Raw genomic sequence first — 16527 nt, forward strand, 5'->3', positions numbered from 1 at the left:
GCTAATAAGAGGATTTTTTTTCTGCATGCAACTTACTTACCAAATTCAACAGGACAACTACAACAACATACAGATACAGTATCCATTGTGTTTTTCTATGACTGTGACTGCATTTCTTGGATCTCTCTCTGCTTCTAAATTGATCCCTTAACACATCACTTAGTCCACTCCACTATCACATCTGCACCACACATAGTCATTTGTAAGTGCTCCTACGTAATTCGCAAGTCGCAGCACGCCCCAGCCCGTAGAGGACTGGGATGGCCCCAATGATGAAGCATGTCACCAAGGGGCAACCCTGGTGAGTGAGGGGACACCTAGAAAAAGAGCAATTTCTCCTTTTCTATCTACTACACCTTCCAGAACAACCCCATTGAGTGTTGTGAATGGATTTATAGTGACCAGCAAGGCTCTCAGGTATCTGGCAACAGAGACCTTATGTTGAATATAGTTATCAATAATTCCACACACGCCCTGTACTGTCGCATTCTTTCTTCCACAGTTGTCGAAAGTACTACTGACTTTTCACTGACATGCATGCAGTAGTGCATGCACTTTCAAATATTGATGGATAGGTTTGTACCCAAAGATTTGTTTATGTTCAATTGTTTGTCCATGATGTGCTTTTTTTACAGGGTGTCTTCTGGTGGTGACCAACATCGATGGACGAAGCGTCAGCTGCAATGGAGGAGTGCCGCTAATAAGAGGATTTTTTTTCTGCATGCAACTTACTTACCAAATTCAACAGGACAACTACAACAACATACAGTTACAGTATCCATTGTGTTTTTCTAGGACTGTGACTGCATTTCTTGGATCTCTCTCTGCTTCTAAATTGATCCTTTAACACATCAATTAGTCCACTCCACTATCACATCTGCACCACACATAGTCATTTGTAAGTGCTCCTACGTAATTCGCAAGTCGCAGCACGCCCCAGCCCGTAGAGGACTAGGATGGCCCCAATGATGAAGCATGTCACCAAGGGGCAACCCTGGTGAGTGAGGGGACACCTAGAAAAAGAGCAATTTCTCCTTTTCTATCTACTACACCTTCCAGAACAACCCCATTGAGTGTTGTGAATGGATTTATAGTGACCAGCAAGGCTCTCAGGTATCTGGCAACAGAGACCTTATGTTGAATATAGTTATCAATAATTCCACACACGCCCTGTACTGTCGCATTCTTTCTTCCACAGTTGTCGAAAGTACTACTGACTTTTCACTGACATGCATGCAGTAGTGCATGCACTTTCAAAGATTGATGGATAGGTTTGTACCCAAAGATTTGTTTATGTTCAATTGTTTGTCCATGATGTGATTTTTTTACAGGGTGTCTTCTGGTGGTGACCAACATCGATGGACGAAGCGTCAGCTGCAATGGAGGAGTGCCGCTAATAAGAGGATTTTTTTTCTGCATGCAACTTACTTACCAAATTCAACAGGACAACTACAACAACATACAGTTACAGTATCCATTGTGTTTTTCTAGGACTGTGACTGCATTTCTTGGATCTCTCTCTGCTTCTAAATTGATCCTTTAACACATCAATTAGTCCACTCCACTATCACATCTGCACCACACATAGTCATTTGTAAGTGCTCCTACGTAATTCGCAAGTCGCAGCACGCCCCAGCCCGTAGAGGACTGGGATGGCCCCAATGATGAAGCATGTCACCAAGGGGCAACCCTGGTGAGTGAGGGGACACCTAGAAAAAGAGCAATTTCTCCTTTTCTATCTACTACACCTTCCAGAACAACCCCATTGAGTGTTGTGAATGGATTTATAGTGACCAGCAAGGCTCTCAGGTATCTGGCAACAGAGACCTTATGTTGAATATAGTTATCAATAATTCCACACACGCCCTGTACTGTCGCATTCTTTCTTCCACAGTTGTCGAAAGTACTACTGACTTTTCACTGACATGCATGCAGTAGTGCATGCACTTTCAAAGATTGATGGATAGGTTTGTACCCAAAGATTTGTTTATGTTCAATTGTTTGTCCATGATGTGATTTTTTTACAGGGTGTCTTCTGGTGGTGACCAACATCGATGGACGAAGCGTCAGCTGCAATGGAGGAGTGCCGCTAATAAGAGGATTTTTTTTCTGCATGCAACTTACTTACCAAATTCAACAGGACAACTACAACAACATACAGTTACAGTATCCATTGTGTTTTTCTAGGACTGTGACTGCATTTCTTGGATCTCTCTCTGCTTCTAAATTGATCCTTTAACACATCAATTAGTCCACTCCACTATCACATCTGCACCACACATAGTCATTTGTAAGTGCTCATACGTAATTCGCAAGTCGCAGCACGCCCCAGCCGTAGAGGACTGGGATGGCCCCAATGATGAAGCATGTCACCAAGGGGCAACCCTGGTGAGTGAGGGGACACCTAGAAAAAGAGCAATTTCTCCTTTTCTATCTACTACACCTTCCAGAACAACCCCATTGAGTGTTGTGAATGGATTTATAGTGACCAGCAAGGCTCTCAGGTATCTGGCAACAGAGACCTTATGTTGAATATAGTTATCAATAATTCCACACACGCCCTGTACTGTCGCATTCTTTCTTCCACAGTTGTCGAAAGTACTACTGACTTTTCACTGACATGCATGCAGGAGTGCATGCACTTTCAAAGATTGATGAATAGGTTTGTAAAAAAAGATTTGTTTATGTTCACAATTGTTTGTCCATGCTGTGCTTTTTTTTCTTGTCTCACAAAACCTTTCCCAAAAACCCCCGTACCCATCCATTTTTCAAACCCTCACCCTCTTCCCCCGGGCTGTGTGGTTTTGATTGATGTGTGACTAAATTACAGCAATAAATCCACACACTTGCTGGGGAGGATAAGGTGATACCAACAGGCTGGTGAAGAAATCCGAGTATATATTCTTACTCTGCTTGACAAAGACCCATGACTAATGTCAAAGAACTTCAACCGAATTAGTAGTTATACTTTACCATTTATTAGGCTACAATGTGGCACTGTTCTAGTGTACTGTCACCTGCTATATTCTCTATTGTACCGTTGTATTGCTCAGGAGGACAAACCAGATTTCATTTTCTTTTTTTTCATAGGCATGCAACTGCCACTGTGTCACACCAATAGTACCACCGCTATGAGGAAATTTTATCCGCCCAGGATTGCCAACCTTATTCGCTGTTTCCCGTGGAGCCAGCCCTGGGCCTAGCCCTACTTGCAAACAGAAATTACAGGTAAGATAGGCGTTTGGTTGGAGGTAGTATAATGGAGTATTAGGAGAGACGAGAGATTGACGGTAGTACTACTAAAGTCACAGGACTAGTCAGGAAAACAAACTTACTGTTAAACCCCCACCCACCAGACTCAAAAGCTGTAAAAAACAGGTATGGTCAGATAAAGTTAAAAAAATTATATTTTTATAGCCCTAACAAAATAATCTCCCGCAAGACCCTCCCTAACCCCAACGATTGTGCTTCAAAAGTCCCCAAAAAACCCAACACCCAATTCCCACCCCCCAAAAGTCTCTAAAAAAGGGGCAAGGGACACTATGGCAGGGTGCTGTTGCCTTTAGCAGCCAGGGCATCATGCTCCTTGCGGAGGGTGGCAAGTTCGAAGCGGAGGCCCTCCACCAAACTCTTATAGTTCAGGACCTCCTGCTCCAGGTAGGACAGTCTGAGGGATAAGCGGCGCCGGTGTGCCTTGCAAATACTGTGGGGGGCAGCTGCTGTCTTTGTTGCTTGGCGTTGGCGTTGGGCTTTGGTAGCGGGGCTCCGTACCGCTGGAGCACTGCGCTGCCTGGCAGCCCGCACGGAGGAGGATGCAGCTGTCCCCGTGGACGTTGTTGTTGTACCAGACTGCGTCTCCTCCTCCTCCAGGGCCACCAGCTGCCGATATTCAGCGACAGTGGCATCCAGCCTCCGTTGCCGGGCCATTCGAGCCAGCTCCTTCCTCCTTGATGGTGTCTTGGATTTGGAAGGAGCAACTACATGAAGAAAGAAAGACATAGTCTGTAACCAATGCTCCTTAAGATTAACACAAAATGATTGAGCAGAAAGTTGTCACAGTACAAGTAGCAAATTGAAAGCACAGTACATAACTATTGAGGACAGTCTCTATGTAACCTCCGACTTCTTCATCCTTGCTCTAACATTAGTGGGAGTTTAAGGGACAAATTCTACAAGCACTATGGACTTCCATTACAGTCGACTATGACAGTACACCAGTCTTATTCCTCTTCTCTCTTGTTTAGGAAAATTGGTACGTTATCTTATGCAAGCCGGCATAATGGCAGCGCAGTGAACTTTCACCCGAGAAAAACAGACGCACACCATGGTGAGTGAGACAGACTTGCGTTACTATACCGGTCCAGTACATGCAGGTGGTGAAGCTCTTACTTTTCTATTACGGGTGGCACTGAGAATACTCTGTTAAAAGGGCTACTGCTTAATTAATTTAGCTTTCACCCTATAGTGCAAATGAGTATTAGAAAAGGAAAATAAAGAAGCTAAATAATCTGATTATCTATCACTTCACATGGGATGTATTTGATGACATATGGGATGACTTTAGGTGCTTTGCTTATTATGGAGTGAACAGTGATACCCCCACACATGAATGACGTACTACTACTAAACTAAAGTTATTAAGAGAGGTAGGGAGTGTCCACCGTAATAACCGGATATATGCTGTGCTTGCAGTTGCAATACAAACTACTGCTACTATTCATGGTAGTATTTGGACAAAATTTCAACTTCTTTTCCTTGCCTTTCCTACACTGGAACGGATGTGCGGGTGCGGTGTTACATGCTCTTCAAAGTAACACTTAGTTCATCCAGTGACCGTCTACCCTCTCTAGATACACATATGCTATCTAAGAGTCAGATAGTACCATGAATGATCCAGGCATCCATCCATTCAAAGTATATGCACACATACAGTTTATGTTTCACCCACCCAGGCTGTTCTCCTTACACCCATCCTTGCTTCATCATTCACCCAGCCATGCACCATACCATATTCTTTCCTTCCCAGCCACCTCGGGGAACAAGCAAACACATATCATTCTTCTTTGCCAGTCATCATTACATTTCTCGTCCTTCCTCACTTACTTACACCCTTCTTTCACTTTTCGTTCAGCCCTTCCATCAAGTTCACCTCAGATCTGATTGGGATTCTTCTCGCCAAAAACTTCACAGCTAAGTCAAAGTACATTTAGAGGAGCCTAAAACCTGGTTTATTTACATTATACACCCGTGCAGAAAGCACACTCTGCAGTCTTCAATCTCAAATGAGTAAGGAATGTATAGCTTACCTCTGCCCGCCACCACCGTGTCATCCCCCACAGATTTGTCCAGCACTTGCACCGCCTCCTCCCCAGAGTTGTCCTCCTCGTCCAATGCCACCACCACCTCGACGCTGGCCCCGCCTCCAGATGTTCCACCTACAAAGTACATTTAATAATGTTAGAATACACCACTCACTACTATATAATATTTGGTCTAGGAGGAAGAAAGAAATGTGAAAAAAACTGTATACAATTTAATAATTTGTGACTGTCTACTGTAAAGTAAAAATGTCCCTTTTTCCATGGAAGGCTGTTGTCTTGCTGCACTTTTTGGCACAACTGATGAATGCTTGCTTTTTATTTTTAACACGCACCACTTTTTCTCCTAACAGACAGAAGCTTGACTTCTAAGAACACGAGCAGGATCAAGTTCAAACCAGGTGAGAGTTTGGCTCGACCACAAGAAATGTGTCCAATTAATCGTCAGCACTAAGCACTTTTCCATTTCCAGTTAAACGTTTACTTTTATGACAAACTTGATTTCAATAAATGTGTTTACTTTTAATAAAGCTTTTAAACTCAAATAGACTCTGTGGTTTTTGGTCCTCCAGACTAGAGTGGATGAGCTAAAGGTTTTGGAAGTTTTGCAAGCATGAGTCCGTGCCTCCGCCATCGGTGACTTTGGGAGCTAAATGACTCTGCCACACTATCTAGTCAGTAAGGAGATTGGGGGTTCAACTACAAAGTCTGTTATCACTGAGGTATGTGGAAAGTCTAACAGCACCTATTATAATTGATAAGCTAAGCAATGCATTTTTTAGTGTCCATAGTTCTGTTTGTGCAGATTTGTCCAGGCAACAGTAGTAGAATGGATTATCCTCCTATCCATACTAAAAGTAAAGTAGTATATTATTCTTTCTTGGTGGTCATTCACCTTTTTATTGTTGGCAATTGTCAAAGCATAAACATTTAGAATACTTGAAAAGACATTATGGACAATCCCAGAGGACTGCACTCAGTGCATAGAGCTATTGCTGACTAGAATGGGAGTCCAATGGAAATGCCATATGTGCAATCTTAGTTAGCTACACAGACAGACTAATAAGAATAATCTAGTAATACTACATGGAGTCTTAGTCGAGGCAGGATAAGAATTTAGATCCTGTCTACAAGAAGATCAAAGACGATTTAGAAAAAATCGAATGAGGAACGCTAGGAAAAAATAAGTACTCTATATCAAAATTAAAACTTACTGGGGCCAGCAAAGGAGCCCTCGCCTGCCCGGTCCTGGCCTGCATCGTCAACAGCACCCTCCTCCTCCTCCTGTGTCCTCCTCTTGCCCCAGAAAAACAGAAAACATGGATGATATTTGTTAACCAAATCAAACATTTCAAAAGTACTAACAAAATATTTTTGCGAAATAGCATATAGACAACTACTCCACGGGATATATTATTGACCAATCTCATGTGGTCGACTACGTTATTACTTAGTATTGCTTCATTTGCGGACCGTCGAATTGGAAATTACCTTATGTAACTCACTAAACAAAGTACTAAAAAGGTTTGCCTAGGATTGGCAGGCAGCAGTCCGCAGCACGCGAAGTGACAGCCAAAGTCCATCGTGATTGAAGATCAGCGACAACACTAAAGTTTCCTACTACATTAACCAGTCATTAAAATACTCAAACTATTAATCCACCACCACTATTTCTTCTTATCGCCATGTGTACAAAGGAAGGACTGGACTTGAGTCTGTAGGGGCTGATTTAGAAGCCCCTTGCGGCTCTTTTGCTCCATTGTTGCGTGACTTTTGTGACGCAGCGACAGCACAAAAGAGGCGCAATGGTGCGGCATATATTAACAACGTGACGCATATGGGAGATGCATCACGTTGTAAAGCCCTGCGCCAATAGGGGGCGTTCCGGCGCAAGGGAGGGCGTTCCTGCGCAGGAACGCATCCTAAAAGTGGCTGAGGGAAATCTACAAGATTTCAATCAGTCACTTTGAGGACAATGATGCGTGACTCAAACCCTGCGCCTGCTTGAAGCAGACGTACGGCTTGATGCAGCATTGGGGAGATAGGGCACCCCAGAGCATTGATGGAGCTGCACCATCGTTGCGACGCAACTCCAGCAATGCGCCGCCTTTACGGCACAGATGCGTAACGCTTTGGTGACGTTTTGGGCCCATGGTGCGCCGCATTGTAAACACGGCTCACCATGGGTGATGGTGGCGTGACGCACAATTACTGGCGCATCCCTGCTACTTTGCAGGGATGCGCCGGTAATTACAAATCTGAACCTTAGTGTGTAGCATTACGCAGTTCTTTAAACTACACTCATACATAATTTCAGAGGCCAATAAAATGAACACAAAATCGAAAACAAATAAGCATAGTAGCAACACTACTGAGAAGAAGGAGAGCAGTGTACCTGAAATGCACAGAAGATTTTGAAATATAATTTACCTACAATGTAATGAGCAGCATTATTGCTCTTGGTAAAAAACAAAAATTTGCAAAATAATAACACAGCAGGAGAAAACATAGTAGTAAAGAAATAGCTACTACTACTCACCAAGCCCGGGGATCTCAAGGCCAAGGAGGTCGAGCAGATCTCGCTCACGGGTCAGGACATCCGTCCAGCGGTGGGTGGCCTGATTGTAGGTGCGCCAGACCCGAGAGTGGTGGTAAATGGCCTGGCACACCTTCTCCCACCGCTTCCGGCGCTCCCGGACCCCGTACCCGGCACTGATCTTGCCGCCTCCCATGATGGTCCTGGGGAGGCGGCGCTGAACATAAAAAATGAGTTGGCCCACCTCCTCCGGGGTAAAGATCTCCCTGGGTACGCCCTCCTACCCCCTCAAACGCCCGCACGGGAGCCGGACACGGGGTCCGGGACCCTTCCCCTTCTCGGGATGCTTCCCGGCTCCCTTCACCATGGTCTGGGCGGAAAGGAATAAATAAAATAAAATAGGGAAGAGAAGAAAAGAAAAGAGTTTAAAAAAGTAGTTTAAAATTAACCAAAAGTAGCAGTTAACACAAAAATATAGGGCTAGAAAAATAGAGGGATAGATAATAAGTAAAATAGATAAAAAAAAACTACAAACAAGCAAAGGATGGCAGAGATTTAGAGAGGATACAAAGACCATGCCCAGAACCATAGCAATGAATGAGAAACAAGATGGCCGCGCCTGTTTACGACCGCGCGGGTAAGTTCGCGCGAGATTTTCCTTGCGAACAAGCGCGAAACTGTACTGGCAAGCCGCAGACTTTGCGAGATTACACTTCACGCCCGGAAACGGAAATACGTCAGGCAAACAAGATGGCCGCGCCCTTGAACGACCGCGAGGGTAACTTCGCGCCTTGCGCTACGAGCGGCTCGCAAAAACGCACAAAACCTTGCCATTTAACACACCGCAAAAAAACAAATTGCATATTCGCACACATTTACGGCTTCTGAATCCGATCTCGCGCGTGTTTGCGCCCCGCGAATCCCGCGAAATTGCAGAAAAACGAGTTTTTCAAAACTGAAAGCACTCGGCAGGGGCAAGAGTTCAAACTCATCATTAGTAACAATTCCCTGTAGTGCTTCCTGACTGGGGCCCCTCCAGAATTCAGTTGCTAGTTGCAACAATTGTATGACCCTGCTCTGACCCTCACAGCAGGCTCATAGAATAGCTACAAGTAGGCCACAAAGGTCCTGGGGAAAAAAAATGCACTGCAACAGAAAGCAAAATTACAGATAAGGAAGCAGGTGCCAGACTGGAATTTTAAAACAGCGACACATTAATAAACTAACCCCAAATTAATTCATGTCAGTTGAAGCAGGGCTGGTGTGCTTGCTTTTCCCCCCATAATCTACAGTGATGATGAACCAGAGGGTGGCATTGATGTAACAGAGGGTTGCAGTGGTGAAACAGAGGGTGCTGGGAACCTGTGATGATGAACCAGACGTAGAAACAACATAATCGCGACCGTTGCGTGCCGAAATGTAAGTTCGCAATTGCGAACTGGTACGAAAGCCTCGCGAACTGGCAGAAATCCTTGCGAACACAAAAAAAAAAATCCGCAAATTCGCTAGAATTCGCGGATTTTGCGGATTGCGAGTTCGCAAATCCGCAAAATTCGCGAACGCGAGATTCGCAAAATTCGCCCAAATCTGTATAGGGTGCACATATAGGTCGACGGCGTTTCGATCCCGCTAAGAAATCATGGGGATCATCATCAGGACAACGGAATGAAGCCTAATAATTATTAGTCTCTATTGCCTCCAGGGCAAGAGCTGGTATGCTCGTGAATGCGAGGAGGGGAGATTGGATGAAGCTGCCCAGTTACGGGGGCTCGTAAAGGACGCGTCAACTTGATCGAGTAATTATAAGGGGGCCCCGGGTCAGTCGGGGTGTGTTACTCCCTGGGATGCAGAAACGTTTTTCCAGAGAAACTGGGCAGCAATTACCTGGGGAAAGACAATTATACGCTTACACCAACAAATTACTATTTTCTGGGGAAATATATTGATTTCTTGTATTGCAAATATTTGATCAGCAGAAATGTTTGTAAATAGGTGAAATTTGTTCATCAAATTTAAGAAGTGGGAGGAGAATAAAGATAGTTTTGCACCTACCTCCTATTAATGCATATTTTCCTTCTGTCAGATCCTACTGCACTCATCATCAGTAATGAAAGACAAATATATGTATAGCTGTCCAGTGATAGTTCCAATGCTGATCTAACAGTTGATTCTCAAGGAAGCAAACAAGTATGAATCTGAATCTGGTTATGCAGCTACCTGTTTTTGGACTTGTGTATTGATGTAATACCTCACCTTCAATAAATAATCTCATCTCTGCTCCTGTGAACCTTCCTCACCCCTTTCTCTTCTCTCAGGGGAGCTGCCTTGGCAGTCAATATTGCTCGTATTTCCCAGATCATCATGGTTTTCATCTATATCTGGATAAAGAAGCTGCACGTTGAGACCTGGGGAGGTACTGTATAGTTCACTTGGGGACACATTGTGGCTAGCTATACCGGGCTCATCAGTGATTGTTTGTGAATGGTGGGAACATGGGTGTTGAAGGCAGTGTGCATTTTAATACATTGATAAATTGATTAAAAAACAGTATATTACTTCATGTTTCAAGGCGACAGTCCTGCATAAGTACCCGAGGCCCCTTCCATTGAGTTACGAGCCAGTTTCACCTTCGTGGCACTTTCTGTAATATCATCCCAAGAGGTCATACTTTCTAAAATGGCACAGCACCCCTGTCTGTTACAGGCATTCCTTTAATGGGGGGCACCAGGCACAGACTAGGATAGTGTGCCATATTACGTAAATAAACAATGTGGGAATCCCCAATTCAGAATTACATTTACCTCTGTACTGGGTGCCCTGCAACAGTGAAAGCCAGGCCTGCAGTAGAATAATCATGTCCATCTTTCAATGCAGCAATACCTGCGACAAAAGGAGGAGTGAGAATGGGTGTGTGCACAGATGGGTGTGGTGTGAGACTATCCATGCCTGTTAAAAGGTTTCTGTGGGGAGCACATTTACTCTACACATGTTCATAAGCGCTCTACAAACTCAACTTGAATCATGTTCTAAATTTAACACTCCTAGATGAATGTTTTGCCTGTTTCTGACCAGCTAGGTGCAGAGATAAATATGCTTCACTATTAACTATCATCATATTTTATAGTGTAACTTCAGTACAAAGTCTAAGTTATACACTGAACTAATCATTTTTTGATACTACCTTATACCATCTTAGGAATTAGTAGTGAATGAACAACAATTTTTCTTTTTCTGCCCTCACAGGCTGGTCTTGGGAATGCCTTCAGAACTGGGGCCCAATCACTACATTGGCTTTTCCCAGCATTCTTACAGTGTGTTTTGAATGGAGCATCTACGAAATTGGGACTGTACTTACAGGTGAAAAAAAAAAACTTTTATGACTTTACCTGTTCAATAATTTGCATTTTGCGCTTTTTTTTCTAGTGTGTACTCTTATATTTGCCCATGGAAGCACAGTTAAGCTCCCTTCCTTTCAGAAGCAGATTAGCTTACATTTCAAAAAGGTAGGTATATATGTGGAAGAGTCAGTCTCACTCTCAGAGGATGACTTTGCCACACATAGAGAAGCACTAACAATCAACAGATGCTGTGGTGATGCTTGCTTGATGAAGGCGCACCAACTTTGATCTCATGCTCGGTCAGCATGGAAAAAATACTTTACTGCCCAAAATACCCACAGAAAGGACTCAATCTTGATAGTGCATGGCTTTTCCAATTTTCAGTTATGACTCTATGCTTACAGATAGTTACTGCAATCTGTTCTAAAGTAATGGAAGGGAGGGTGGGATCTGATTTAGAAATGTCACCAACCTACTGAGGAAAGGGTCAGTCAGGCCAGGTGTATGTAAAACAAGGGCATTCACTCTGACCACTTCCCATGAAAACATGCGCCTTCTAACTCTGCCTCTGCCGCCCGCCTTATATTTCCAGCCACTAACACTTTCTGGCCAGCTGTAAGCTCCTGTATTCTAAAATCACCACTGACAGCTAGGTGTAAACTCTTATCGTCAGCTGAGATGAAACCTCATGTCATCAAATACAGGCAACATTTCCACGGTTGTAAATGACTGCCCTCTAATTCACCTACTACTTGCTTAGGTAGGGCGTGCTTCTGTGTTCTTGCCATTCAGTAAATCAGTGCCTGTTCTAGGCATGTTCTGTGTTATCTGACATGGCCACTGTTAGCCTAGATGTATCTATGTTATCTAAAACATAACAGCTACACATCTAGGTGTAATCCTTACCTCTGAACTGTTGCTACTTGTCTTTAGAACTGAGTATAAACACTGTACCTCTACAATGTCAGCTACATTATAAAAACCTATTCCTTAAGTTGGCCAACTCCTGTATAGTTTCAGCCAACACGAGAACAAACACATTTTCTGTAATATGACTTCTTCAAACTTAGGAGTCAGTGCAGTAACAATGCAGGGTCGTTAGGTCTTTTGAGCGGAGGCGGAGCGCAGGCTATTCAGGTGTAAGTAGGTCTCTGCTCAGTTCCGCCCCCTTCCCATCCTGCTAGCAGAATGCCCTTTGAGGCACACCCGCTCCTTTTATTGTATGACTGTCTGGGAGGAATTCACAAAGTTTAACTGTCAACTACATTCTGTCATGTGAACCAAGACAGACTGCAGGCACAAAAGACCAAGGGCATAAACATGCCAACGTTTTATCAGACCCATTTAATTGTAATAAAAATACGAAATTACCTTGAAAGAGGGTTTATCATTACTACTTCATAGATACCAAATATGATATGACCGCCTGCTCCCAATTAAGAATATCAGTTTATTAAATGTAATAAGGAATCCTCAATTATCTCATATGGGAGCAGTAGGCCTCACAGTAGTTAAAAACAACTGTAGGAGTTTTTCACTACCAGGACATGAACAACCTACACGTACATGTCCTGCTTTTTAATTAAACAGCACCCTACCAAATTTGCTACCTAGGGCCTACCTTGGGAATGCCTTATATGTAACAAAAGGGGAGTTTAAGGCTTCGGAAAGGGGGTTTAAATGTCAAGTGGACATGCCAGTGTAAAGCTGCACTCGGGTTGCAATGGCAGGCCTAGGACAAATGTTGTAGTGCTACTTAAGTGGATGTAACAGTAAGTGCTGCAGGTCCACTGGTAGCATTTAATTTACAGGCCCTGGGTTTATGGTATACAACTCTATAAGGGACTTACAACCAATTTAACCATGGTCAGGGAAAGAGCAAAAACAATTTAGCACTAGTTAGCAGTTGTCAAGTGCACAGAGTCTTAAGGCCAACAAAAATAAATTGTGAAAAAAGGTGGAAGGTAAAGGTAAAAGGTCTGGGCATACCCTGGCAATATAGGGCGAACAAAGCAAAGACAAGGATATGATGGGCGAAGTGCTGAAGCTTTTTAGACACTCACCACCATTCACAGATCTGGGTTGAATCCATCATCATTCTTTAGCTCACTTTGCCACCTCAGTTCAGATCCAGCCATCTCCTTGTGTTCGCTTTGTTCGCCCTAAGTAGGCAGGGTATGCCCATACATGGGTCACTTGCTCACTTTGCCACTGGATTCAAGCTAGCCTAGCTGATGAAGGATGTTACCTAGAAACCGGTCCCAGGATGCTTGTTTTTGGTTCAGGGAAGACCTGGCTTGGCAGTTCGGGCTGGACTGTTCCCATGAGGCGCAGGGTCAAGACTGATTTTCATATAGCTGGGTCTGAACTGAAGTGGTAAAGTGAGCTAAAGAATGATGATGGATTTAACCAAGATCAGTGACTGGGGATGAGTGTCTGAAAAGTTTCAGTGCTCCGTCCATCATTCCCTTGTGTTTGCTTTGTTGGCCCTATGTAGGCAAGTTATGCCCAGGCTTGGGTCCCTTGCTCACTTTGCCACTGGATTCAAGTTAACCTGACTGATGAAGGGTGTTACCTAGAAACCGTTACCAGGATGCTTGTTTACAGTTCAGGGAAACCTGGCTTGACAGTTCGGGCTGGAATGTTCCCATGAGGCACAGGGTTAAGACTGATTTGCATATAGCTGGGTCTGAACTGAGGGGGCAGAGTGAGCTAAAGAATGATGATAGATTCAATCCAGATCTTTGACTGGGGGAGAGTGTTTGAAATGTTTCAGTGCTCTGTCCATCATCTCCTTGTGTCTCCATTGCTATAAAGGAGAAACAAACTAATAACTATGAGGAAAGAGATAATTTCACTAATGATTTAGGCAGCAGGATAATATACTGTGAGGGGAACTTCACAGGAAGAAGATATGCACCTTCTCATAAATTGAGGTGGCTCAACCATTGTTAAATGTTAATTTAACCTCATCACTGCTAGATAGTTTCCCCTGCTGTGCTGGACAGCAATAAAAACGGGTGTGGTCATGACGAGCTCAGCTCGTCATGAGCACCTGAGAGGTATATGCCATGACGAGCTCATGAGCATGGAAGGGGTTAAGGATGAAACACATCTTGGAACACAGTTTTTGGTATGGTGTGTCTGGTGGAAACTGCCCTGAATGGGGTGAGGTTGGCTGAAGACCTCACCTCTAGTGGTAGTGCCAACTGTAAGTCAGGTTGGTAAGCATGAGGGTGAGTGCAGCAAGGAAGGAGATAGATTTGTATTTTTATGGGGTAATTACATTTCCGGATCTTCCCATCATTGCTAATCTCCACACTACTACAATTTTTGCTCTACTGAAGGTTTTGCTAGTAGGAGGTTTCAATTTTTATTTTATTTATAACTTGGGGTATGTCCATATACTGCTCTTAGAATCAGTAACTGGTTTAAAATGAGGACATTATGTGGGGTATTGAAGATCTGCATTCTTGATGTATTATTGCAGCAACCTCCAATTTCATTCAATAAATGATTGATCAAAATAAGATTCATCTTGATTTTAACAGCTGTAAACTCCTGCAATCTAACACAATCACTGCCAGCTCTTGTGTGAGTGCCTGTCTTCGAAGATGAACACTATTAACCCGAGTTTAAACACGTCTTGTTGCATGTCCCCTGCCACTCAAGGCATAAAAGCATATCTACTAAAAATGTTGTTTTAAATATATTTTTATTTGGGCGAGTTCAATAAAAGGATGACACACAAGCAATCTTGTTGAGATTAACAATATACATAACAGTGTAGAAAGCATGAAAAGAGGGCAGAAAGAATACATTATTTATAAATTAATAAACGAAAATGCCCAAATAATTGATAGAATCAGCTATTGCACATTCCCAAGAGGTCTTCCAGTTTTTCAAACACAAAACTTTTAAATTTGGTATAGGAACTAGACCATAATGCATATCTCGGAGTAGGATGTACCCGGACCCGGAGTTCCACTATAGCAGGACGGACCCGGACCCGGAGTTCCCCTATAGCAGCAGCAGCAGCAGCCGGGAGTAGCATAGAGGCACAGAGGAGACACAGTGGAGGCCAGGAACTTCAGGGTCGCCTGTATTCTCCAGCATCTTGCGCAGAAGGGCACACAGGACCATCTCAGCTTCCTAACTGCCTAACTGCTGCAACCCCCTATAGAGCTCACCTGTGCCTAACTATCCTCTCGCATTTTGCAGTTATCTGTCAACGGGGGACATCAGCGCCAAGCAATAGACCCGACCAACAGACCCGATAGGACGTTAAGACCCTGCAACGGTCTTAGCCCGCTTAGGAATCTCCTGTATTCGCCTCAGCACAGACGGAAGGACGATAAGAGTACTCGTCCTTTACTGCCAGCGGGGCGCTGCCCAGCAAGTGGGGCAGGGGAGTAATTTGGAGCAAAGTACAGGAGGAGCCCCCTCAGTGCTTTAACCAGCAATGGGCTCCAAACAAAAAGGGCGAGTGCACACGAACCCAGAGGAAACTCCTAAAGCCCACTCCTCAAAAAATAGGACCACAAGGGTTACAAGGAGTAAATCTCTTACGGACAACAGAAAGCAATTACTGCTGGATGCAGTACAAAAGGGCTCGATAATGTATTTCCTCAGGAGAAAGGACACTTTGAACCCGGACTACGAAACAACCCATGAGACATCCATTGGTGGTTCACCTCATGGCCTGAGAGTGCCACTAGCCAACAGTCCCAGTCCCAAGGGGACTGCTAGAGCAACTCCCGAGTACAACCGAAAATGAGGGGAGGGCCAACCCCCGAGTAAGGAGACTAAGGGACAGAAGGGAGAGGTGGGTGCAGCCTGCACCCTCCCAGACTCAACACAGTCTAAAGACACAATGTTAAGTCCAATTCTCCACCAAAGCCCGCTCATGAGGCAAGATGCCACCCCCACCAAGCTAAATGAACAGGCCCTAAGCAGGGACGCACCCACGTTTGTGATAAAAGCACAAATCCATAAAGTCAGCGATCACGGTCCCGATTGCCAGTGTATGGACCCCGAACTAAACTGCACAACCACGTGGCCATACTCAGTGGCCGAGGGGCCAAATTCCCCGGTGGGAGGAGACTTAACAGCATCATTCCTCCACAATTTGGGGCAGAAGATTGAAAGAACCCTCGATTTAACATCTAATCTGCTGCTGCCACCATCATCCTCACAGGGCACTAATTCAAAAGCCGATCACAACCTTAGGATCGCCAGGAACGCCAGAACAGACGCCGATTTAGAGAGATCTCCCTCAATCGAGATAAACTCTTCCACCAACAAAGCCCTTCTGTGGCAGTCATCCAAAATGGAA

The 16527-nt window shown here is 44.2% G+C and overlaps 1 protein-coding gene across 1 annotated transcript in view; it reads left to right on the plus strand.

Moving 5' to 3' along the window:
- The window catches only part of LOC147718104 (multidrug and toxin extrusion protein 2-like), a 615385-nt gene that overhangs the window by 315368 nt on the left and 283490 nt on the right, over positions 1–16527 (plus strand). Inside the window, exons 8-9 of the mRNA XM_086919188.1 lie at positions 10170–10267; positions 11098–11211. Coding sequence (XP_086775314.1) covers positions 10170–10267; positions 11098–11211 — 212 coding nt within the window. The remainder of the gene's footprint in view (positions 1–10169; positions 10268–11097; positions 11212–16527) is intronic.

The sequence above is a fragment of the Lissotriton vulgaris genome, chromosome 4_2 (genome assembly GCF_964263255.1).
Source record: "Lissotriton vulgaris chromosome 4_2, aLisVul1.2, whole genome shotgun sequence".
Lineage (NCBI taxonomy): Eukaryota > Metazoa > Chordata > Amphibia > Caudata > Salamandridae > Lissotriton > Lissotriton vulgaris.